General features: G+C 43.2%; 1 protein-coding gene across 1 annotated transcript in view; it reads left to right on the top strand.

Annotated features, from left to right (window-relative positions):
• Positions 1-26,952, top strand: part of drp2 (dystrophin related protein 2) — a 49,729-nt gene that overhangs the window by 4,054 nt on the left and 18,723 nt on the right. The window contains exons 3-7 of the mRNA XM_080188243.1: positions 297-414; positions 2,490-2,758; positions 12,952-13,098; positions 14,084-14,162; positions 15,293-15,353. Coding sequence (XP_080044369.1) covers positions 297-414; positions 2,490-2,758; positions 12,952-13,098; positions 14,084-14,162; positions 15,293-15,353 — 674 coding nt within the window. The remainder of the gene's footprint in view (positions 1-296; positions 415-2,489; positions 2,759-12,951; positions 13,099-14,083; positions 14,163-15,292; positions 15,354-26,952) is intronic.

Genomic DNA, 26,952 nt, shown 5'->3' with positions numbered 1-26,952 from the left:
TGTGCAGATTTCCTCCGGGTGCTCTGGTTTCCTCCCACAGTCCAAAGATACGCAGGATATGTGGATTGGCCATGCAAAATTGCCCCTTAGTGTCTGTCCCAAGATATATAGATTAGTGGGATAATGGGGTAAGCCTGGGTAAGAGTGAGTGCAGACTTGATGGGCCGAATGGCCTCCCTCTGCACTGTAGGGTATCTATGAAAAGTTCATTAACATCGCCACTAAAGCTAAATTTGCGAGCCTGGATGAGTGAGAAGTTAAATGTTTGATCTCTGCTCTACTTTCTGTCGTTAAAGGCTTTCATGGAAGATGTAAAGACTCGGGGACCCTTCATCCTGGCAACTTTGGAGTCAGCCCAAGCATTCCTCTCCCAACATCCTCTCGACGAGACAGATGAACCAGCACAAGATAAAGGTCATCATTTCCTTTTGCTTGCTTTATGACCTAAGCTGTATCAATGTAACATAAGAACTGAGGAAAATTCCTGGACTATTCTTGGACACCAACACTGGTGGAAATGCTGCCTTTAAAACAATGTCAATTTTCACTAAACTTGTATAGACAGCCCATGGGTGGCCCTAAACTGGATTTGTCCTTTGGTGGCCAAGGTAACACAGAGTGTCCCTGCACATGAAAGACCTCCAAGAGAAAAGACATTTTGCCTGTCATTAGATACCTCTTGTTACTGAGCACTGGGCATTTGAAATGAGGGGTGATCTTACTAGAATTTGTCAGTGTTGGTTCCAGTGAGAGAGTGATCTTACCACACTGCTGAAAAGAAGTAGCATGTTGAGTTTCACACTGTCATGCAGGGAGTCAGGGCCTAAACATGTCAGTAAAGCCCAGCTACACTGAGATCGCGTCCCATGTTTAAAAGGCACTGTGATCAGAACATGAATAAACACCCACCCTAGCTCACCACAGAGGTGTCAGGGTCCCACCCAAACGCCCCACCTTCATCTTCCACCCCTCACTGATCAAAGCCTGTACATTTCCCTCCGATTCACATCCTGATCAGAATCGGAGCCTGCAGGGTACTCACCTTCTCCTCAAACACCGGACCCTTCCCCCCTCACTGCAACAGCCAACGCTGGCACCCAAACCTCACTTCCCTCTGAACATTGGACCCCTAAGTCCCCCATCCCCCCCCCCCCCGACCCTGCGCAAAGACAATGTTGGCATCCACCCACTCCCCCAAACTCCCCAGTTTCCATGACTGCTCCTAGCCACCACCACATACAAGTGATTTCACTCCCCTCCCCATGAGACTCCCACCATGATCTGCCGCTGGTACTGCCCCCAGCACAGATTGGCACTGCAAGATTGTCAGGTTGGTATGGTATCAACCTGTTCTGGGAGAGAATTCCGAGCTATTGCCTGGCCATGTCCCTCTTCCCTGCGACTTGAAAGTGAATATTGCCACAGCAAGTTCATGTCTGAGTGAACCTGTTGTAAACCACGTTGACGCAGTGTAAATGTGCGGTGGTGGGAGTTCAATATAGGTGACGGGAGCGAGGTAATCATATTGAAATCCACTGAAATGTATTTAAGTCAGGTTTACACCCATTGTGGCCATGAACCTGATTACATTGCCAACGAGCGGCAGTGAAAATTGGAAGTTGCAATCTCACCGGCAAGATCGGTGACTTCTGGGTTTTGCCACATCTTGATCTCTCGCCGGCAGTTTCACAGATGGCAAGACTGGGCTCAAGATCCCACCGTCTATTCAATTTGATGGACCTTAGCCCTGTGTGAATAAAAGCCCATGGCCTCAGTGATACTTCAGAGTTTTCATTACACTATCATCTCCTTTATGTTATACCGTCATTTACTCCGCTGCATTATCTTTCAAGTTGCTGCAATACACACCCAGACTATGGCTCATGCAGCCAGTAATTTAAATCAGACTGAAAGTAATGCAGTAAGCTTGACCCTTAGCCTTCTGGTTATTCAAGGTCAATAAATGTGCCCTTGGAATTAGCTATTTATAAATTGTTAATTCAAACACGGTGTGACTACACTCACCGAATGTAACTTTTTTTAAGTTGCCTCGTCCCTCTTTTGCTATGTTCTCTCTTCTTTCCCACTCCATTTTGCTCAGAGTTATTTAAATTTAATTATTTTCCTAAAATCATAACGTAATATACTTGCAATGTTGTATCCTTTAAAAAGATTAATCTCAAAATGCTGATGTATGACTCTTCATCATTTTCATGTTTTGTCCAATTTGGAGATGGAAATAGGTGTTAAACTGAAAAACCTCTTTATCTCTGTCTATTGTATATTGTATTTCATATCACCACTGGCTAAACCCCACCATCCCCTAATAGCAGTGACAGCTATTATGTTGTGGACACAACTGGACTGTCATTGGGTGATATCATCTCTCCATTAACCAGTTACCCATCTATCCTCTTCATTTAGTCGGTGTACAAGATTCCTCTGGGGACGTATTCTGTTTCTGAAATTTGAATGAATCATGATTTCAGATATGTCACCAAAGCAGAAAATCCAAAATGTGAGTCGGTTCATTTGGAAGCAGGCTAATGTCTCCAGTGAAATGTGGGAGAAGCTGAGTGCTCGCTGTATTGATCGGCACAGGCACATTGAGAGGACGATGGAGAGACTTCTAGAACTCCAAGGAACTATGGATGAACTTAGTCTTGCCCTGGATCAGGCTGAAGCTGTTCGAGATTCCTGGGAACCTGTGGGAGATCTCTTCATTGACTCATTGCAGGAACATATTGAGACAACTAAGGTACAGTTAATCACAATAGTTACTTTACAAATGTGGACAAGTTGATGTGGCAAATAGAAGCATTTTTTCCTATGATGACTTATTAAATTGAATCTTTCTTGCTGGTGATTGAAAGCATACATTATACTCGAGTACACAAGAACACTAAATGTATTAACTCAATAGAGGAAATCCCCAGAAATGCAAATGAAACACAATTTTCGTAGCGAGCTGGCAGGAGTCACCACCGGTTTCCCTTGTGCTCTGTGCACAGAAAATAGGGATGGTGAGGGCCCAAAGCTGAGAAAAATCAGTCCCCATATCCCTGGACTATCAGAGAAATGATGTGGAGATGCCGGTGTTGGACTTGGGTAAGCACAGTAAGAGGTCTCACAACATCAGGTTAAAGTCCAACAGATTTATTTGGTAGCACAAGCCACATGCTTTCAGAGCGCTCCTGCTTCATCAGGAGAATAAAGAGTTCAGTTCACAAACAAGGCTTATATAGACACAAAATCAATTACAAGATAATGGTTGGAATGCAAGTCTTAACAGGTAATCAAGTCTTTACAGGTGCAGACAGTGTGAGTGAAGACAGGGTTAAGCACAGGTTAAAGAGATGTGAATTGTCTCCAGCCGGGACTGTTAGTGAGATGCTGCAAGCCAAGAGAAGTCGGAGAGGGTTTCAGATAGTGTGACATGAACCCAAGATCCTGGTTGAGACTGTTCTCATGTGTGCAGGACTTGGTTATCAGTTTCTGCTCAGCAATACTGCGTTATCGTGTGTCGTGAAGACCGCCTTGGAGAACACTTACCCGAAGATCAAAGGCTGAATGCCTGTGACTGTTAAAGTGTTCTCCAACAGGAAGAGAACACTCCTGTCTGGTGTTTGTTGAGTGGTATTCATTCATCTGTTGTCATAGCGTCTGCATGGTCTCCCCAATTTACCATGCCTTGGACATCTTTTCCTGCAGCATATCAGGCAGACAACGTTGGCCGATTTGCAAGAGTATGTACCATGTACCTGGTGGATGGTATTCTCACGTGAGATGATGGCATCTGTGTCGATGATCTGGCACATCTTGCAGAGGTTGCTGTGGCAGGGTTGTGTGGTTCGTGGCCACTGTTCTCCTGAAGGCTGGGTAGTTTGCTGCGGACAATGGTCTGTTTGAGGTTGTGCGGTTGTTTGAAGGCAGAAATTGGAGGTGTGGGGGTGGCCTTAGCGAGATGTTCATCTTCATCGATGACATGCTGAAGGCTTAGTAGAAGATGTCGTAGCTTCTCTGCTCTGGGGAAGTACTGGATGACGAAGGATTCTCTGTCCACCGTGTCCCATGTTTGTCTTCTGAGGAGGTCAGTGTGGCTTCTCACTGAGTCAAGTGTATATCCTGTTCTTATGAGGGCATCTTTCAGCGTCTGGAGGTGTCTGTTGTGATCCTCCTCATCTGAGTAGACACTGGTATACAGAGGGCTTGTCCATAGGGAATGACTTGTTTAACATATCTAGGGTGGAAGCTGGAGACGTGGAGCCTCTTGGGGTTATCTGTGGACTTGCGGTACAATGAAATGCTGAGGTGACCATCCTTGATGGAGATGCGTGTGTCCAAGAATGCAGCCGATTCCAGAGATAGTCCAAGGTGAACCTGATGGTGGAATGGAACTTGTTGATGTCATCATATCGTTGTTTCAGTGATTGTTCACCGTGAGCCAAAGGAAAAAAATGTTCTCGATGTACCTAGTGTATAGCATCGGTTGGAGGTCCTGTGCGGTGAAGAAGTCTTGTTCAAACCTGTGCATGAAGATGTTGGCATATTGAGGTACAAATTTGGTCCCAATGGCTGTTCCATGTGTCTGGATGAAGAACTGGTTGTTGAAGGTAAAGACATTGTCGTCCAGGATGAAGCGAATGAATTGTAAAATTGCCTCTGGAAATTGGCAGTTGTTGGCATTGAGTTACAGCAATGCCATCGTAGTGGGGATGCTGATGTAGAGTGCCGAGACATCCATTGTGACGAGGAATACTTCTGGTTCAACTGCTCCATGTGTGCTGAGTTTCTGTAGGAAGCCCATAGTGTCACGACAGAAGTGGGGGTTCTTTGTACAATGGGCTTCAGGATGCCTTTGACAAAGCCGGAGAGGTTCTCACACAGAGTCCTATTGCCCGATACGATGGGACGGCTGGATGTATTGGCTTTGTGCAAGATGTGCCAGATCATCAACACGGATGCCATCATCTCACATGAGAACACCATCCACCAGGTACACAGTACATACTCTTGCAACTCGGCCAACATTGTCTACCTGATACATTGCAGGAAAGGATGTACATTGGGGAGACCTTGCAGATGCTACGACAACGGATGAATGAACACGGCTCGACAGTCACCAGGCAGGAGTGTTCTCTGCCTATTGACGAACACTTCACCGCTCACAGGCATTCAATTTCTGATCTTCGGGTAAGTGTTCTCCGAGGCGGGCTTCACAACGCACGACAATGCAGAATCGCTGAGCAGAAACTAATAGCCAAGTTCTGCACACATGAGGACAGCTCAACCGGATCTTGGGTTCATGTCACACTATCTGTAACCTCCACGACTTGCCTGGATTTGCAAAATCTCACTAACTGTCCTAGCTGGAGACAATTCACACCTCTTTAAACTGTGCTTAGCCCCCCACTCTGATTGTCTGTACCTTTAAGACTTGATTACCTATAAAGACTTGCATTCCAACCATTATCTTGTAAATTGAGTTTGTGTCTATATATACCCTGTTTGTGAACATGACTCCCACTCACCCGATGAAGCAGCAGCGCTCTGAAAGCTTTGGCTTGTGCTACCAAATAAACCTGTTGCACTTTAATCTGGTGTTGTGAGACTTCTTACTGTGCCTATCAGAGAAAGCCATAAATTACAATGTGCCTTGTTTCTATACATAATGCTGATGCTTCTGTTATCTTGTATCCTCTAGAGCTTGTATTTCATGTCAGGTAGTTCTATGCAACTTTCCACTTTTAAATGTTTTTTAAAAAACTGAAAAAGAGAAAGAACAAAAAAAAGTGTTGGAAATACATTGAAGGTTAGTCGGTATCTATAATAAGAGGACACAGATTCTGATATTGGGATTATCAGAACTGAAACACAAAAGAAAAGAAGCGTATTGGTTTGGTTGGAAAAAGCAGCACAATGAAAGAATTGTCATTTATATAAAACCGAGCATTCAGTCCCAGAGCACTTTACAGCCAATTAAGTACCTTTGAAGTGTAGTCACTGTTGCAATGTAGCAAAATGCAGCAGTCAATTTGTACACAGCATGGTCCCGGAATCAACAATGTGATAATGACCAGATAATTTGTTCTTAATGATGTTGGTGAGAGAGAAAGATTGGCCAGGATACTAGGAGAACGGCTGTGTTCTCTTCAAATAATAGCATGGGATCTTTTTACATCCACCTCAATTAACGACATGACATAGATTAACATCTTGTTTGAAAAACGGCATTGCCAATAATGCAGTAATCGTTCTGAATTACATTGAATTGTCAGCTTAGGTTATACACAAAATCCTGGAGTGAGGAAAGGGCCTGAATTCAGAAATGAGATGAGTACCAATGATTCAAGGCTGACACCTTGGCAATTAGACTTTGTCATCTCTATCACAATAAAAACAGAACCTGCTGGAAAATCTCAGCAGATTTGACAGCATCTGTGAAGAGGGAGTAGAGCCAAAGTTTCGAGTCTAGATGATCCTTCATCACGAAGGGTCTGTTTTTGTTTTGCTTTTGTCATCTCTATGATTATCTTTTTATTATGTAATGGTCTATTTAGTAATTAGCAAATAAGTTCATCTAGGATCTCATTTCTGTGATTGGTATGTCTGTTGATTCACTTTTTTTCTCTGTGCTTCTTCTCTCATTTTAATTGTGTGCTACAAATTCTTCAAGCCTTGCGGCCCCTGATCAATAAACGCGACTTTGCCCAAGCCTACAGCAACTCAATGAGGAATTGCTCCAGGAAGTAATAGAAAAAATAAATCTCTCTAAGTGATTGCCTTGTGGAACTTCACTGAAATTCTGGGCACCCTTGCCCCCTCTGAGTTTTGCACTGCAAAAAACTTACCTTGTGAACCAACCATATATGGTTGCGATGGCAGGTCTTGACTGCTATCAGGTTCCTCCTGAGTTAAAAAAAAATCCAAATGTTCCTTAGCTGTTCCTTTAAAGAATCACATTATCTCCACATACCAATCGGCCCAAAGCATCTTCAATAACAATGTCCTCTTCACTTCCTGCACCATCATTTGGTATTGTGCTACATTGTCCTACACAATCAGAAATATATTCTGAGCAGAATTTACAAACTCGGTACATAAAATTTATTGGATAATTTGAGTGATGTTAAAATTACATCATTATGATTCTTTCATGAGGTTCTGTCTTGCTGGCTGAATTACAGAGGTTTACAGACTGGAAACAGGCCCTTCGGCCCAACTTGTCTATGCTGCCCAGTTTTTACCACTAAGCTAGTCCCAATTACCTGCATTTGGCCCATATTCCTCTGCACTAATTGTACCAATTAAGGTGGGATGGCATGGTAGCACCATGATTAGCACTGCTGCCTCATAGTGCTAGGGACCCTGGTTCAATTCCTGGCTTGGGTCACTGTCTGTGTGGAGTTTGCATGCTCTCCCCATGTCTGCATGGATTTCCTCCGGGTGCTCTAGTTTCCTCCCATATTCTGAAAGATGTGCTGGTTAGGTGCATTGAACAAGTGCTGAAGTGTGGTGACTAGGGGAATTTCACAGTAACTTCATTGCAGTGTTAATGTAAGCTTTACTTGTGATTATTACCTTAACTTTAAACTCATGTAACTGTCTAAATTACTTTTAATAAAAAACAAAATTGTACCCACCTCTGCTACTGCCTCTGGCAGCCCATTTCAAACACTCATCACCCTCTGAGTGAAAAAATTGCCCCTCTGGACCCTCTTGTATTTCTCCCCTCTCATCTTAAATGAATGCCTCCTAGTTTTGGACTCCCTTACCTTTGGTAAAAGATCTTGACTATCTAGCTGATCTATGCCTCTCATTATTTTGTAGACCTCTGTAAGATCACCCCTAAGCCTCCTACGCTCCAGGGAAAACAATCCCAGTCTATCCAGCCTCTCCTTATAACTCAAGCCATCAAGTCCTGGTAGCATCCTAGTAAATCTTTTCTGCACTCTTTCTAGTTTAATAATATCTTCTCTGTTGGATCAGAAATACTGGATTGGATTTTCAAAAGTTTGTGAGGGGAAGGTCAGGTGCCGACTTGCATTCAAAGCTGTGAAATGGGGTGGCATCATTGGTTCCAGATGTCTCCGGAAGGTGATGTAGTTTTGAAAGGTGGTGAAGGAGCTGCCTTCTGGCATGGTCCAGCTTGTTCATTTCATTGTGAAGCCTATTAACAAGCTCTGGAGCAGTAGTTTGAGATTTTCAATTCGGAGGGTAGGGACACATTAGTGAGCAGCTGGCAGGAGCACAGTGGGAGCCATATCCGCCAGTGGCCTCCAGTTCTGGGTGCCATGTGAGTGTCAGGAGTCACCTCCTCAGAGGATAACACAGCAGCAACCAACAAAGTCTGGAGGTTGGACTGAGGATGTGTAACACCTGGCACTCTTGCAGGACAAAGGTATCATGACAGCTACCCAGGAACTGAGCGCAGATGTTCATGAAGCACCTCTTGTGGTCAGAGACCAGCTGGATATTGCCTTTTCTGTTCAGGGATCTGACTGGCTGGTATATCAGGTGTTTATGGCTATGCAGGTAGGAGTGATGACTGCCTAGATCTGAGGGAATCCAACAATGGCAGGAAACCCCAATGCCCTCTGTGCCTGTTCAACAGATGCAATTCCCTGTAGGAATAAACCTGAGGAACACTGCAGGAGGCTGGAAGGAAAAGGGGGCATTACCCAAGGCATCAGGTGTACCACCCAAGAGTCAGCTACCTGCAAACGACAAAACCCACCAGTGCCATAGGAGACTGCATCAATCTAGGTAGTTAGTCTTAGATATTTGTGCTGTGGTCCACAAAGATCTGATGCCTTGTGCCCCCACATCTGCAGCTGTCAAGATCAACATGGTGCTGCATTTTTATGCACCAGAGATCACCTTGAACCTGTGTGGCATCTCTCAGTCAGCAGTTCATGGATGCCCTCTTCCAGAGGACTGACAACTACATTCATTTTGAGACAGATTATTTATCACAGGTACAGAGGGCATGGGGGTTTCTTACCATTGTTGGATTCCCTCAGGTCTAGACAGTCATCACTCTTACCCACATAGCTAAAAACACCTGACATACCTGCCAACCAGATCCCTGAACAGAGAAGGCAATATCCAGCTGGTTTCTGACCACAAGAGGTGCATCATGCATATCTGCGCTCAGTTCCTGGGTAGCTGTCATGACACCCTTGTCCTGCAAGAGCGCCAGGTATCACACATCCTCAGCCCAACCTTCAGACTTTGTGGGTTGCTGCTGGGTTATCCTCTGAGGAGGTGGCTCCTGACACCCACATGGCACCTAGAGCTGGAGGCAGGGAAGCTCTAAAAAGCCATCTGCTAACAGAAGGTCACTGGCTGAGTCACAGCTGGCATCCACTCCAAGCATCTTTGTGCCCTCTGCAACACTAAGTTGTCCAGTCGACAGAAAGTCTTACTCTTAATGTGTATGTGACTACTGTGCTCCTGCACCTGGTCAGTGACACTATATATCCAAGAGGTTATCCACTTTCTCAATGGAAGAGCTCATGTGCTCAAATCCCTGAGCCATGATGGGACACAAGTGCTGCATGGCTCTTTCATTGTCTGCCCATGGTTCCGCAATGCTTCAGGGATCTCCATGAGGGAACTCATCTGCTCCAGAAAAACCCTCGTATCTGTGACACCTAAGGGCCAGCATCTTCGCCCAGCAAAGAAGTGTCGATACTCTGCCCTTTGAGAGGGACTGCCCATAGCTGATTCTGGCTCACTCTCCTTACCCTGCTCACACTGAGTTGCACTTCACGCAATGCTTCCCGTTCCAAGTTAGGTTGAAGCCCAACAAAGGTGGGCATACCTGTGCCAGTAGTAGGCATGGAGAAATGACACAAGGGCACTGACTCAGGAACATCAATCTCACCAAGATGCCTGGGCTGGGACATCTTATTCCTCCTCTGCAGGTCAACCTGAGGGAAATAGAAGGATGTGATAAGAGCTCAGCTTGCTCAGGAGCTGCCTCAGCACAACCCACCCCATAGTGGGTTGTAAATAGTGAAGTTGTAAAGCCATAGCACATATTGGGTAGGAGTGACGTCCATGTCCTTCACCTATGGATGGAGCTATCCTGACCCTACACTTCTCTTTAGGTTGACGAGAGACAAAATTATGAATAGGTTAAACTCCCTCACCAATTCCAGCATGATGTTGATAACAGGTGTTGCTTTATTCAATGAAAGTTGCTGATAAAATATTAAGGATAATAATTGGCACTCTACTTAGCTCATGTCCATTCATGTGTCTCCAGAGATAGGTATCTGTCACCTAGGTGATACTTGCTACTCAACTTTCTATACCTTAGCAGATCATTGAAGTGCTTTCTACGCTGCATCCATGTTCCCCTGATAACATCCAGGCTGCTAAACTCTATAATCACCTGCATCAATGTCCTTTCCATCTGTTTTGGCAAATTTCTTCTTCCATAGGGAGGTAAAAGCAGATTTTTCCTCTTGTGCAGTGGGTCTATTAACATCCCAAGGGAAGCATCCAAACATCATGGGGCTGCCTAAGGAAACCCACCCAGGCCAGGGCTGGTTTTCTTGAGCTCCCTGCTGCTCTATTCCTGCGATCACAAGCCTTGCCATGGCTGCTATTCAAATTGTCTTCCATAACCAGGTCCCACTCCCAGGCTGCCCCTGGCACCACTAATTGGGGGTCAAACCCATCTCCAGAACAGTTTTTCAGTTAAAAATCATATTGAGTCACTGACACTGATGTGATGCAGGATCAGAATCTGGAAACAATCCAGGCTCCCAACTCTGATTTGCAATCCAGGCCAATATATTTGCAGCCTTAATGTATTTCATTATATACATTGTAAATTAGTTATCATGAGCTTGAGAGAAAATTTAATGGTGTTTGCTACAACAGTAACAACTTGCTATTTTTGGAAAGGCTGGCAGTTATGAATTTATAAAGAGTCTTGGCAACATGTCGAGAGCTATAAAAGGAACAGACAATAATCCTCTGGGTGTAGTTGAATTGAGCAAACAAATATTTAGAGAAAGGCGGGTAGATTTTAGCTAGAATGCAGTGAGAATTTTACCCTTTGATGGATACTCAGAGTTGAACTTAGAAAGATACCTGAGACTAATCACCATCCAATCAATCAGCCTGTCAGGATTCTAGTGCAGCCAATATAGTCGAAAGTTGAATTTTAACAAGAACTGAAGACAGGGTACAATGTTACAAGTTATCCAACAAAAATATATGACTGTGACATGTAATGAGTGCCAGTCCAGATCATGCAGAGTGGCTGTCATTCAAAACAGCTCTTTGTCTCTTCACTTCTCTCAGTGTTCAGGTCTTCTCGGCTTCTGGAACCCCTCAAGAAGCTTTAACCTGAGCCTTTCTCCAGTCCCCTTCCAATGCCAGCTGCAAAGAGCTCTCTCAAAAGCCGCTTAAAGTATACCCCTTTTTCAGCAGCTGGTGAATTAGACTATTGTTCGTTACATTCATGTGTGATGTTCCACACACTACTGGACACATGTATTTCAGCAAGCATCTTAATTAAACAAGGTTAAATGAAAAACCTAGTAAGGCTTCACACCACTTATTATCTCTGCCAACTATTGCGCTTTGTTCAAACTAACTAACCTTATCTAAGAATAATGATTTCTCTGGCCTGGTTTCCATGACAGCAAAACCTTCAGCAGTTTCTAGTAAAAATGAACAGTCCTTGACCTATTTCAAAGTAATTTTATATTCTTTCTCTAATTTCTAACTGTTTCTAATTCTTAATGCATGCATAAATCATGAAGATACAAGAGAGATGGGAGAGATGCCTAATGTTTGTTTATAAAGGTGCAAGTTCATATTTAATTGCTCAACCATATTTAATTTTCCCTTTTGAAGAGCTAAATTATAATTCAGGTAATTATGATTCAGAATAACAGTTCAAGTCTTACTAAGAGAATTTAGTGCTGCTACATTCTCATTGTCATTGAGTCATAGAGGTTTATAGCATAGAAACAGGCCCTTTAGCCCAACTTGTCCATGTCACCCAGTTTCTACCACTAAGCTAGTCCCAATTGCCTGCATTTGGCCCATATTCCTCTATAGCCATCTTACCCATGTAGGTGTTTAAATGCTTTTTAAAAGACAAAATTGTACCCGCCTCTACTACTACTTCTAGCAGCTCATTCTAGACACTCACCACGAAAAAAATACCCCTCTGGACCCTTTTGTATCTCTCTCCTCTCACCTTAAACCTATGTGTTCTAGTTTTAGATTCCCCTACCTTTGGAAAAAACTATTGACTATCTACCTTTTCTATGCCCATCATTATTTTATAGGCTTCTATATGATCACCCCTGAGCCTTCTACTCTCCATGGCAAAAATTTTCAGTCTATCCAGCCTTTTCTTATAATTCAAACCATCAAGTCCTGGAGGTATACTAGTAAATCTTTCTAGTTTTATGATATCCTTTCTATCATGGGGTGACCAGAATTATACACAGTATCCATGTGTGGCCTTATTAATGTCTTGTACAACTTCACTAAAGCATCCTGTATTCAATGTTCTGACCAGTGAAATCAAGCATGTCGAATGCCTTCTTCATCATCCTGTCCTTCAGTGAATCCACTTTCAAGGAGTTATGAACCTGTACTTCTAGATCTCCTTGGTCTATAACTCTCCCCAACACTATACCATTAAGTGAATAGGTCCTGCCCTGATTTTCAATCTACCAAAATGCATCACCTCACATTTAATCTAAATTAAACTTCATCTGCCATTCATTGGTCCATTGGCCCAACTGGTCAAGACAATTAAAGTTTGAAGACTTCCTAATTTCTGGAATTCCTAATTTCAGACGCAAAACAACAGCAATAGCCAGTGTAATAAGAAATCTTCCAGAAACCCTCAGTAATCTGGCTGGGAATAACAATTTCCAGGCTAACATTTCTTTTTCCTTGGTTCATAAGGTATTCAAGGAGGAACTGGGAGCTGTAAAAGATGGCATGAAAATTGCCAATGACTTGGCTCACCAACTTGCAATTTCAGATGTACATCTTTCCACGGAAAATACACATCGCCTGGAAGAGTTGACATCGAGATGGCAGGCTTTGCAGGTAGGGGACACCAATAATCATCAAGAGTGTCATCTTTGCTGAGTTAGCCAGTTTGGACAATCATGAACATGTGAACTTTGTAAAGAAAATTAGAAAAACAGAAAAAATAAAATGTAAAAATGACTTAATTAATTCATTGTAAACTGTGATGTCCTATTGTTGCTGAAGATAGCATGGCTGTGATCTTAATATTTTTCGTTTGATATTCTCATATCACTAGGGATAGTAACACAAATCAAAATCAACGTTGGAATGTAAGAATTTATGGAAGGCAGTTGGCCAGGCTTCAATATTAATGTGGGGTTTTGGGGAGTGGGGGACTAGATAATCTGGAATTTTTCCTCATTAGCATTGAGAAATCAATGAGTATTTATGTAAAAGTTAGAAGATTAAATGGATAACATGGAGTCCACAGTTGGGTACATTGTAAACAGCCTATGGAGTGAGGGCCTTCTTGTGCCAGATAATCTTTGTCTCATTCCATGCTTTCTGCTCTTTCCAAAGTAGAATGAGTGAAAAAATACTTTGGCCAGTCAAACCTATGCACAATTTTCTCTGGCATCAATTCTATGCAACCCATTTAATGTCCTGCTGAAGACAATCAATCATTCTCTGAAAGTCTATGAAAATTTTCCCTCATTACCAGTCTCTACTGAGATCATAACAAAATAAGCTAAAGATATCACATTAACTTCTTTTGCTAGAAGGTCATCTAATGAATCAACTGGATATGTCATTGTAACACCTTATAGTTGGGAAAAAGAAGAAAAAGAGAAGGGGGAAAGAATGTGAAACCAAGTTTTTTGATCAGAGTTTTATGGAATATTATAGTGAAATTAATCATTTACCCTTTGTTTCTTCCTCAGTAAAATATTCATGACAGTCATAGATCAGAAAGAAATTACAAAATCTTTCTTGTAATCGTTGTGGCTCCTTTTATGCCCCAAGTCTCAATCTCTGATGGCCATTGCTTTTCATCCCACAGACCTCCATAGAAGAACGCCTCAAACAGCTCCAAGATGCTCATCGTGATTTTGGCCCAGGGTCCCAACACTTTTTATCTAGTAAGTTCAACCAAACATAATTTGGAAATGTGGATTTACTTCATTAGGGGATGAAAAAGAAAATTATTTTTAATACCTTTCACACAATCAAATAATACACCTCAAACTTGATTGACTTTATCAAATGAAGCATGTGTTCCACTCAAAGTAGTTTAGGTTTTTCTGTCTTAAATCTGTATTTCTGTACTCCTCTTCACATCTAAGACTTTGCGCTATTCACAATGAAAAGCTTGCACATAGAAAACAATTCACATCAGTTGCAGTGTCTGTCATCCTCCTCATGAGTCAATCAGCAATATCTTTTATTCTAACTAACTCACTGCCCATTGTCGCTAATCTCTGCTTAATTATTCCCTTAGGGCTCGGCACAGTGGCTAGCATTGCTGCCTTACAGCGCCAGGGACCCAGGTTCAATTCCCAGCTTGGGTCATTGTCAATGTGGAGTTTGTACGTTCTCTCTATGTCTGTGTGGGTTTCCTTCAGGTACTCCGGTTTCCTCCTACAGTCCAAAAGACGTGCTGGTTAGGTGCATTGGCCATGCTAAATTCTTCTTCAGTGTACCTGAACAGGCGCCGGAGTACGGCAACTCGGAGATTTTCACAATAACTTCATTGCAGTGTTAATGTAAGCCTACTTGTGACACTAATAAATAACATTTAAAGTGTTTATGTGAAAGATACACTCATATCTTATATATAACTTGCTACATACCTTATACTTGTATTGCTTTGAACAGTTCATGTTCTCGAGCATTCCATACTTTTGGCAGTCAGGCTAAATATTGTTCTGGATTATTCTTCTGCAAAGAAGTAGACATTGAACACCACTTCACTAACATCTAACTGATGTCATTTTTAAAGTAAATTAATTTTTCAGGTTTAATTTCTCATGAAACATGAAAAACATTATTAAGTATACACATTGCCCTTGCACATTTAGTCACATTTAAGTGAGCTGTCATTTTGCTTGTTGTGACGTCTGAATAAGTAAGAGAGCCACCTACACACTTCAAGATGAGAGTTGAGGCATTCAAATATTTGACCAAAAGATGTGATTTATGCTGTTAAATAATTTTGTGGATTTTGTTTACATATTTTCTATCCAAATCTCTGTGTGACTCATACTTTCAGCTTCTGTCCAGGTTCCCTGGGAGAGGGCCATCTCACCAAACAAAGTGCCGTATTACATCAAGTAAGTGTTTCCTAGACAACAGAAACCTCTCCTGTCCCACTAATGGAGAGTCGTGCTTTCAATGGCTTGTTTAACTTGCAAATTGCCTCCGAACACTTGTGACTGTTACTAAAATCCTTTCTGTTTGTTTGCTTCTGTCCACCTGTCTTGGATTTCTTTTGATTATGTCCCATTTAACTGGAGAGAGCTGAAAACATTAGGCAGGATTTTAACTTGCAAGGAAACACTGCTGTTTCTGGGGTAGCAATGGGGGTTTTGGGGTGGGGGGATGGGAGCGGACTGGGAGTGGGGGTGTTGAGCGGGGAGAGGAGGTTAATTAAAGGGAAGTAATAGTAACATAGAGCAGAGCAAGTTCAGCATACAGGTGCTAACAAACTAATACTGCAACTTTCCGATGAAATCACCAAAGGACAGCATGTAGGTGAGATATAGGAGGGAACCAAGGATAATTCTTCAAGGGCCACCAGAGGTAACAGTGCAGGAACAGGAAAGGAAGCTACTGCAAGTGATACTCTGGCTGCAGTTAGATAGATAAGAATGGAACCAGGTTATAACAGCCCCAAGCAGCTGGACAGCAATAGAGAGGCATTGGACAAGAATGCTATGATCAACTGTTTTAAAATGTGCAGACAGGTCAAGAAGGATGAGGAAGAATATTTTACTCTGTCATAGTCACATAGGATGTCATTTGAGCCTTTAGTAAGTGTGGTTTTGGTACTGCTACAGGAGCAGAAATCTGGTTGGAGAAATTCAAACCTGGAGTTCCAGGGGAGATGGGGCTGGATTTGGGAGGTGACAACCTGTTCACAGGACTTTGAAGATGAAAGGGAGAATGGAGATGAAATGGTAGTTTACAATGATGGGTGGAATCGAGTCTTGGCTTTTTGAGGAGAGGGATAGCGACAATAGAGCTAAAGGAGAGAGGGACAATACCTGAGGAGAGAGAATTGTCCATGGTATTTGCAGTTAGATATTGAGTAATCCAGGGAGTCTTGTGAGGCAGTGGGAAGCATCCTGTCCCTGAGCCAGAATCTCTGGGTCCATGTGCCACTGCAGGAGTAGATGGCCAAGGAAGGTTACATTTTAAGAACTTTAATTCACCAATGGGCCTCCCAGCACCTCCCCTAGGTAAAATTACAGTGGACGTGGGGACAGGCAGATAGGCAATGGGCATTTTATGCGACCCCTGCCACTCAGGATGAGGGTGGGTGTTGGGGGCATTAAATCCAGTTCCATGAGTTTGGTCTGGAGAGAGTTTCAGATTTAATACTGTTATGTGGAGAAACTTGTCTCATCTGTGGCCTGCTACTCAGTAGCAGCGAACAACAATAGCACTCACTGGGCAGACTTCAGATAAGCAAGCGACAAGCACAGTTACAGGTTATTTTCAGGATTCTGTCCTCGGGAAGACAGTTGAGACATTCATTAAGAAAGGACATGGATCTTTGCCAATGTAGCCGAACAGACAGGTTGTTTGCTGTCTCCTGCAAATAATTGCCTCTGGCCAAGCGACTGGAGAAGTATCCCCAAAGGATGCAACTGTCCAGTCATGGAATGATACAGGCTAATCCTCGCACACAATTAGGGAGTGCCACTTGGTTATATCACGGCTATATATAGTCAGGAGACCTCTCAGGAATGCAATACATTTATTCTTTCCAACAATTTACATCTATATACCCAAGTCAGCAGTGTGATGGAATACTTTTCACTTGTCTTGATGAGTGCAACTCCAACAACACTCAAGAAGCTTGACACCATCCAGGACAAAGCAGCCCGCTTGATTGGCACCACATTCACCATCTCTAACTTTCACTGATACACAATGGCAGCAGTGTGTACCATCTACAAGATATATTGCAAGAATTCACCAAACTCCACAGACAGCATCTTCCAAAACCCACAACCGTAACCATCTAGAAGGACAAAGACAGCAGATACAGTGGAACACTGCCACCTCCAATTTCCCCCCCAAGCCATTCGCAATCCTGACTTGGAACTATCTGGGCATGTCTTGACTGTCGCTGAGTCAAAAACCTGGAATTCCCTCCCTAGAAGCCACATGCAAAATAAGAGCTCGTGTAGGGGATAACATATGAGCATGGATTGATGATTGGTTAGTTAACAGGAAGCATAGAGTAGGGGTAAATGCATCTTTTTCACATAGGCAAGATGTAATGAGTGGAGTGCCGCAAGGATCAGTGCTACACCCTCAATGATTGACACTTCTGGCCCGATTTTACCATCAAGTTGCACCCATTTTCAGGCGTGAAATTTTGGTAAAGTCGGGCGTGAGGTGAGTAATGCAATCCGTGCCCGCCTCCGCACCCATTCCCCCTTTACCAAGGGCCTAAAATGGCCACTATCTGTACCGTGTCCAAAACGGTCTTGATGTCAATTTAAATGTATTTGCATGTATTTAAATTGACTTAATGGGCTGGACACCCCAACTTACTGGCACTTCCCCCTTTGCCACCACATTCGCCCGTCCAGATTCAGTGCAAAACAGGTATGGTCCACAAAGGTCCTATTCGTGTGCTCCAGCTTCTGAGGAGGTAAATTCAGAGCTTCCGGCAGTTCTCTGACTCAGATCAGTGGTGGTGTGGAGGGATGGGAGTTGGGGAAGTGGGGGTGGTGAGGTCGGGGAGCGGAGGGAGGTGGGTCAGATGGATCTCTGGTGGGGGGTAGGGGGGGCAAGGGGCAGGGGGGGTCCACTGTCACTCTGCGTGCGACTGGGGGTGGGGGGGAAGGGTGGTCCACTGCCAAACTACGCGAGATCAGTGGGGGGACTTTGGGTGTTTGCTGCCACGCTGTATGCGATCGCTGGGGGTGAAGGGGGAGTCTGCTGCCACTCTGTGTGTGATCGGTGGGGATGAGGTGGAGAGGGGCCACGATCAGCCTGGGAGGTGAGAGGGTGGGGGAATAAGGAGTCAGTTATGTTGTGGGGGTGGGGCAATGTTTGTGGGGGCTGGGGGGAGGCATTATTAGACCCAGGAGTGATGTGGCAGGGGAGAGTTTTTCAATTTCTTTTATTGCACGTGCACAGTTTGTGGCGCCAATCGGAGTGTCTCGGGTGCGTTAAGCCCTGCCCACAGGCTTCTGCAGCGCGATATAGAATTTTTTTCAGGCAGAATGTGTATGGGGACTCCAGAGAATGGGTCTAAAAGTCAGATTCAAGTCCACTCAGCCCTTAGAATCAAAATGGTAAAATCGGGCCCTTTATATCAATGACCTGGATGAAGGGACTGAATGGTATGCTAGCTAAATTTACTGATAACACAAAGAAAGGTAGGAAGGTAAGTTGTGAAGAGAACGTAAATAGTCAGCAAATGGTCGTAGATAGGTTAAGTGAGTGGGGAGAAAATTGGCAGATGAAGTATAAGATGTGAACTTGCCCTCTTTGGCAGGAAGAAAAGCAGCATGTTATTTAAATGCTGAAAGACTGCAGAACTCTGAGGTGCAGAGGGATCTGGGTGTCCTGGTACATGAATCAGGGAAAGTTAGAATGCCAGCACAGCAAGTGAAGGGGGAGACAAATGGAATGTTATCACTTATTACAAGGGGAATGGAGAAAGAAGTCAGGATGTTTTGCTACAGTTGTACAGGTGAGACTACATCTAGAATACTGTGTACAGTTTTGGTCTCCTTATTTAAGAAAGGATAGAAATGCATTAGAAGCTGTTCAGAGAAGGTTCGTTTGACTGATGTCTAGGATGGGGGCATAGGCAATTATCTTACAAAGGAAAGGCTCCACAGTCTGGGTCTGCATCCATTGGAGTTGAGAAGATTGAGAGGTGATCTTATTGAAACATGTAAAATCCTGAGGCCAATTACAGCATGGATGCTGAAAGGACTTTTCCCCTTGTGGGAGAGACTAAAATTGAGGGGCACCATTTGAAAATAAGGAGGTGCCTGATTCAGGATGGAGATGAGAGAAAATTATTTTCTCAGGCAATTATGAATCTTTGAAACTCTGTTCCCCAGAGAGTGGAGGGGGTCATGACACAGTAGATGGAGAGGTCCCCCATCAGGATGCAAACACTGGTCACATTGCTTGTGGCTTGTGCTACCAAATAAATCTGTTGGACTTTAACCTGGTGTTGTGAGATTTCTTACTGTGCTTACCCAAGTCCAACACCAGCATCTCCACATCATTTCTCTGATAGGTCCAGGGATATGGGGGTTGATTTTTCTAAGCTTTGTGCCCCCGCCATCCCTATTTTCTGTACACAAAGCACAAGAGAAACGTGGTGATGACTCCTTCTGTCAGGAAGGACTCCTTCTGTCCTTCTGCCTTATGTTCTTATGTCAGCTCGCTACCAAAATTGTGCTTCATTTGCATTTCTGGGGATTTCCTCTATTGAGTTAATACATTTAGTATTCTTGTGTACTCGAGTACAACGCATGTTTTCTGTCACCATCAAGAAAGATTCAATTTAACAAGTCACCATAGAATTTACCACATCAACTAGTCCACATTTGTATGGTAACTATTGTGATTAACTGTACCTTAGTTGTCTCAATATGTTCCTGCAATGAGTCAATGAAGAGATCTCCCACAGGTTCCCAGGAATCTCGAACAGCTTCAGCCTGATCCAGGGCAAGACTAAGTTCATCCATAGTTCCTTGGAGTTCTAGAAGTCTCTTCATCGTCCTCTTAATGTGCCTGTGCCGATCAATACAGCGAGCACTCAGCTTCTCCCACATTTCACTGGAGACATTAGCCTGCTTCCAAATGAACCGACTCACATTTTGGATTTTCTGCTTTGGTGACATATCTGAAATCATGATTCATTCAAATTTCAGAAACAGAATACGTCCCCAGAGGAATCTTGTACACCGACTAAATGAAGAGGATAGATGGGTAACTGGATAATGGAGGGATGATATTACCCAGTGACAGTCCAGTTGTGGCCACAACATAACAGCTATTATAGGGGATAGTGGGGTTTAGCCAGTGGTGATCTGAAATACAATATATAATAGACAGAGATAAAGAGGTTTTTCGGTTTAACACCTATTTCCATCTCCAAATTGGACAAAACATGGAAATGATGAAGAGGTATACGTTGAGATTAATCTTTTTAAAGGATGCAACATTGTGGATACATTAGGTTATGATTGTAGGAAAATAATTAAAATTAAATAACTGAGCAAAATGGAGTGGGAAAGAAGAGAGAACATAGCAAAAGAGGGATGAGGCAACTTTAAAAAAATTTGCATTCGATTAGTGTAGTCACACCGTGTTTGAATTAACAATTTATAAACAGCTAATTCCAAGGGCACATTTATTGACCTTGAATAACCAGCAGACTAAGGGTCAAGCTTACTGCATTACTTTCAGACTGATTTAAATTACTGGCTGCATGAGCCATAGTCTGGGTGTGCATTGTAGCAACTTGAAAGACAATGCAGGGACATAAATGACGATATAACATCAAGGAGATGATAATGTAATGAAAACCCTGAAATATCACTGAGGCCATGGGCTTTTATTCACACAGGGCTAAGGTCCAACAAATTGAACAGACGGTGGGATCTTGAGTCCACTCTCGCCATCTGTGAAATTGTTAACTTCTCGACAGCCCTTGGCCTTGTGATCACTAGAGAACAGTGTTAGACATGACAGAGCTGAGCACGGGTGGAAGGGGGTTAATGCTTTTGCTTTTCAGCATAGAAGTAAGGTGCCTGTGAACTTCTGCAGGTTTTTAATGACTTTACATTAATCATAGAATCTCTCCATTGCACAATAACAATCCCACCCAGCCCCCATCCCCTTAATTCCCCTAACCTACACATCTTGGGACACTAAGGGCAATTTACCATGGCCAATCAACCGAACCCGCACATCTTTGGACTGTGGGGGGAAACGGAGCACCTGGAGCAAACCCACGCAGACACGGGAAGAACATGCAAACTCCACACCAACAGTACTCGAGGCTGGAATTGAATCCGGGTCCCTGCACTGTGAGGCAGCAGTGCTAACCACTGTGCCCCTGTGTCACCCAAAATTTAAGGGGGGGAATTTTCCCATCCCACCCATCATGGGAATCATAGAGGGCAGGGAAAGATCCGTTGACTTTGGGCGAGATTTTCCAGTTTTGGGGTTAGCATGGCCGGAAAATCCCGCCCTAAATGAATAGTAAAGATACATCTGAAGTATTACTTTAACTTGTGTGAGTAGGATGCAGCTAGGTAGACAAGTTAAAACTGGTTAAACTGAGCACTGGTAACAGGAAATCCTTCTTCACACACACACACACACACACACACACACACACACACACACACACACACACACACACACACACACACACACAGAAGTAATCAGTATGTAGAATAGACATTCAGATAAAATTATGGAGACAAAGGCCCTGGAATCACTTATAAAACAATTAGGTGCGATAATGAAGGCACTTTGGGATGTTGATGGATAAATTTCCATTGGCTGAATCACTTTTCATATGCATAACAATTTCTTGATCAATCTAGGAGTAAATGAAGTGCTAGAGACAGGACAATGCATATCATATTTGCATCAAAATTAAAGAAAATGTTCAGTACTAAAAATTATAGTCAGAATTTTATTAAGAAAAAGATGCTTAGTCGTCTGGTGAAAAATAATGGAAAATAGCCAAATACCTTTAGTTCATACAGGTAGATGTCCCCTAAAATCATCCATCTCTGATATTGCCCCATCTCATCAGCAGCTGAAACCTTCATCCATGTCATTTGTTACCTTTAGTGTTCTCCAAGGTTAGCCTTCTATCTTCTACCCTCTAATGAACTCAAACACATCTAAAGGAACATTATTGTAATCATGGCTCTGTTAGGTTTAAAAGAGATTCCAGACTCGCATCCCAGGAATGACTTATAAAAGGTGCAGTACAGTCAATGATCCGTCCTCATCCAGTGTGCTTCTTTCCGCCCCTTCCCCATTTTTCTTCCTGCCTTTTCACCTCTTTCTCCAAAATGTATGTTCCTTCCTCCGTTCTCACCAGCTTTCTCCGTAAAATCCATAGAATTTTGGGCGGCACGGTGGTACAGCTGTCTCACAGCTCCAGGGTCCCCGGTTCAATTTCAGCCTCAAGTGACTGTCTGTGTGGAGTTTGCATGTTGTGGTTGACTGATATAAAATGCTCTTTTGGACAGTCAGTACAGAATTGATAGGCTGAATGACCTCTTTTTGCACTGCATGGATCCCTAATTCCCATCTGGGGCAAACGTTGATGCAAGATGGCAAGGCTGGACAGGCAAGGGTTGAAAGTGAACAGGAAGGAGTAACGATAGGAAGTGAGATGGCAAAGGCTAGCTGTAACTTAAGAGAAAATATGAACTTTAAATGAAGCTTCCCTAAAGGGAATGGGAAAAACACACACAACCTTAAAATGAAATAGACATGCAGAAAAGATGAAGTTTTGAGGACAACATGTAATTATGATGAGGAATGATAGGCAAATATAATGTTATTTATACACAGTTTATCCATAATTTACAGCTTAAACTAATCCTCAGCTATGACAAAAAGCATGGTATTCAAACAGAACTTTTCCGTGTACATAATGGGTGTAAGCTGTACATGAATGTTTAATATGTTACAGATATACCCACAGGTACCTTGCATTCTGCTGTACTGATGTACATATCTTAGAGTGAATGGGAAGCGGAACATTTGTTATTTAATGCCTATCTAAGCTGTGCCACTTCAGTCATTGGCTAGTTTGTTGCAGAGGTTCATGTTTCTCCTTACCCTCTTCTTGGTCTGGCTTGTGGCAGCTCCTCTTTAGAATTCGTGGGCAGAATTTAATGAGATAGGCAGGCAGGGGAGCAACCAAAACTGCCCCCGCACCCCCGCCACATCAACCTGGTCCCTGGGAACCCTGTGGGAATTACGTCATGAATTGGCAGTGGGAACTCTGCCATCTTGGTGTTGGCTTGTTGGGAGACATTTAGTTTCTGCACTTCTCCTAGTGACGTGGAGATCCCACTTCTGAGAGCTGCCTGCCAATCAGAGGTCCAGTACAGGCATTGCCACTGAGTTTGGTGGCTGCTACCAGTATTATACTGGGGCATTCAGCAGGGATTCCTGGAGAAAAGTAAAGGAGGGTAGGATGGGAGGCAGGCTTGGAGGAGCAGAGGAGGAAAGGGGATTTAAAGAAAGGGCAATGGGATGGAGGGGTGCTCAGCAAACACCCTGCTTTTCTAATGCTGCATCCCTCAATCAGGCACTGGGTGCCTTCAAACAACAGAAACCCCGTAACCCACCAGGGTGAATACTAGCAGCGGCAGGATGAAGCCCCTAAGTGGGGCTCTTAAATCTTAACAGACCAGCAAGCAATCAAAGTCTCCTACAGACCAACTTGGCACTCTTCCAAATCAAACAACTGCAAAATCTATGGTCCCCCCCTAGAGTTGAAAATTCTTTGAAATATTAGCATTAATCTTTGTATAGGCCTAAAAAGTTGGGTAGGTAAAGATCAGCTGGTCTAGCAATGATCTTCCATCTGAGTCAATGAAGCAACTGATATTATTCGAGGACACAAAGTTTCATACCTTCTAAATGTTTGACAAAAACAGCTCTCTCCATAAATAAAAGTAGAAACATTACCTGCACGAACAGCATGGGTGCACTTTGGGAATGCCATCCAAGCAGAAATTGTAGGTGTGTTTTCCAGCCCCTGCTCCATGACACCGTTGAACTTGGTCACTTTGAGTCCCTTGGATATTGTCCTTAGTTAGTTCCAGCACAGGACACTCCAGAACACTTCCTTAAAAAAGTTGAGTTATCAACAATGTTTCATTGCCTACTCTGTACACCCTGAATGCTGCCAGCTCGTTCTTCTATTTATTTATTTAATACCAGCTTTGAATTGGAGAAATAAATGTGATGCGGGTATGACTCTGATTTGCATAAATTCCCCATTAATTACCACTTAACAAGCAGTTAACAAACAAAACATTCATGCCAGGCCAATGGGTTTGAAGTATTGGCCCAGCTTTTCCGGACTCTGGGTCGTTGGGAACTGAACTTATCCCCACCGGCCCTCTCCCACCAAGATGCGCTACGGGATCCCTTGTAAGTCCCCTTGGAAAACACTGATCTATGGGAATTGCTCAGGAAATTTGAACTTCTAAAGGACAATTCCCTGCTCCTTGAGACGCTCTGGGAAAATCTCCAATTCTGAGTAAGAGTTGGAGACTTTGGTCTGCTCTGGCTTACTTATCTGGATGTTAGGCAGGAAAATCCTGATGTAATTCCTGGATAACTATACAACTGACAGTGCAATCACCGCTTCTGACCCCCCCCACCCTGACCCTGATGTGCTCTCATTACCCAACGGCAGTCCCCTAGCCCCTCAAATCCATTCCAAATCTCCCCACTGACCTCTGCAGCTCCCCCCTCCGATATTCTGACACTTCCAATCTGAACCAATCTCACCACCCAACTATCCCTCCCCCTCAAGCCCAATCCTCAATGCAACACCTCTCACAATCAGACCTCACACAACCTCTCCATGTTACCCACCTGCCACTCTATCCATCTGCCTTGTGTGCACCTGCCTCCCTTGTACTCTACCTACCTACCACCTCACTCACCCAGCAGCACGGTAACACAGTAGTTAGCACTGCTGCCTCACAGTGCCAAGGACCTGGGTTCGTTTCCCAGCTTGGGTGACAGTCAGTGGGGAGTCTGCACATTCTCCCGTGTCTGCATGGGTTTCCACCAGGTGCTCTGGTTTCCTCCCACAGTCTGAAAGACCTGCTGGTTAGATACATTGGCCATGCTAAATTCTCCCTCAGTGTAGCCAAACAGGTGCCAGAGTGTGGCCACTTGGGGATTTTCACAGTAGCTTCATTGCAGTGTTAATGTAAGCCTACTTGTGACACCAATAAATAAACAACACACTACACCCATACCCACTTATTTCACCCACACCACCCCCTTATCCACCTATACATTCACCCAGATGCTGATACACTAACACACTGGAATGCTATATGTTCCAGCTTTACAGTTTGAAGGTTAAAAACTAACCAGAATATGGTAGTAGTGCTATAAAAAGAGATTGTTTCCTCTCCACCCCTCCCCACAACAATCCAGTACTATAAAGAAGCAATTTCATTCAATGTATACTCTGTATTTCTGAAGAAGCCAGGATGAGAAGTCCCAGTCAGGAATGCAGAGATCTGGCATGGCACAAAGTGGGAGCGGAGTGACAATCTGACAATGGTTGCTGCTCCTCAGAATGTTGGGAACATTATTTATTCACAACAGCGTGTATACGATTGTGAGTAAAAATGAATGTCCGTGCCATTAGTGCTAATGCACAAATCAATTACCCCTTAACACTTAGTTAGATACTAGCTCTAATCCATAGTGCAAAACATCCAGAAGATCAAGTAAGCATTCATTTGTGATTGAAGACAGGAGGATTCATTGAAGTGACAAGAAGTAGCTTTGGCAAGGGTTAGAGATGGAATTCTGCTGAAAAGGCAGGTTAATGACAAGTAATAAAGGCAAAATAATACGAATGCTGGAATCTAAAGTAAAAACAGAAAATACTGGAAAACCTCAGCAGGTCTGATAGCATCTGTGGAGAAAGAATAGAGCCAACATTTTGAGTCTGGGTGACCCTTCATCAGAGCTGGAGACAAGGAAAATAGGATGAGATTTACACTGTGAGGGTGGGGGTGCTATAACTGATAGGGATGGCATAGATAAAAAGACAAAGTGAATGTAAATTGTGATGATAAAGGTTAGGAATGGTGCTAATGCCATACATTAAAGAGATCAGAATGTGTAAATTAAATGTTCTTTTAAATAACAGAAGTTGAGCCAAAATAAAGTTGGTTTGAGATGATTCGGACTGATCAAACTGTCGACAATTTAATTTTCTCCCTGTGCCATTTTTAGCACATTGAATTCCATTGCTTTTTTTCAGTGGCTAAGCTGTTTCAAATTAAAATAAATCTAAAATACATGTTTGATGCCAGTGATAAAATGGGTCAGAAAAGAATGCAAGCACATTAGAAGTTCCCAACATGATGGATAGAATTTACGTAAGACATGGGTCAGATTGAACAGCAATATAAAACAGATCTGATAAGAAGAAGAGTGAGCTATTCGTCCGTCAGAATAACATCAGTCACTTCATTGGCACAAATTGAAATTCAGTCCACACATCTTTGATTTGTAACTGCCCAAGTACTATTCAACCTGTCAGTTCAAGAAATGGCCTTAAAAACATGGCAGATAATATTAAAGTGGAGTAGGAATTTACATATTAAATCTAATTATTCACATTAACAGACAGCTATCTATGAAGCTGCTCACAGCTGGGGCAGTGAGCACAAAACAACAGTACCCCAGATTCTTATCTTGTGATGGTGTTTGTCCCATTGCACTGTTTGAATAATTGAATGTTAAAAGTTAGACAGGAGGAGGGGGTCTTCTCCCAACACCCACAGCTGTTCTTGTGACTGTGTTCTCTTTAAGCATCGTCAACTTCCGAACCTCCAAATATTTGAGCAACTTTCCGGATTCTTCAGCCACTTCACTTTTGTGTTGTGCTTTGTGGACAGTCATGAATTGACATTA

The sequence above is a fragment of the Carcharhinus amblyrhynchos genome, chromosome 4 (assembly GCF_965287045.1).
Source record: "Carcharhinus amblyrhynchos chromosome 4, sCarAmb.v2.hapA, whole genome shotgun sequence".
Taxonomy (NCBI): domain Eukaryota; kingdom Metazoa; phylum Chordata; class Chondrichthyes; order Carcharhiniformes; family Carcharhinidae; genus Carcharhinus; species Carcharhinus amblyrhynchos.
The sequence above is the reverse complement of the archived record's forward strand: the minus strand, read 5'-3'. Positions and strand labels throughout refer to the sequence as shown.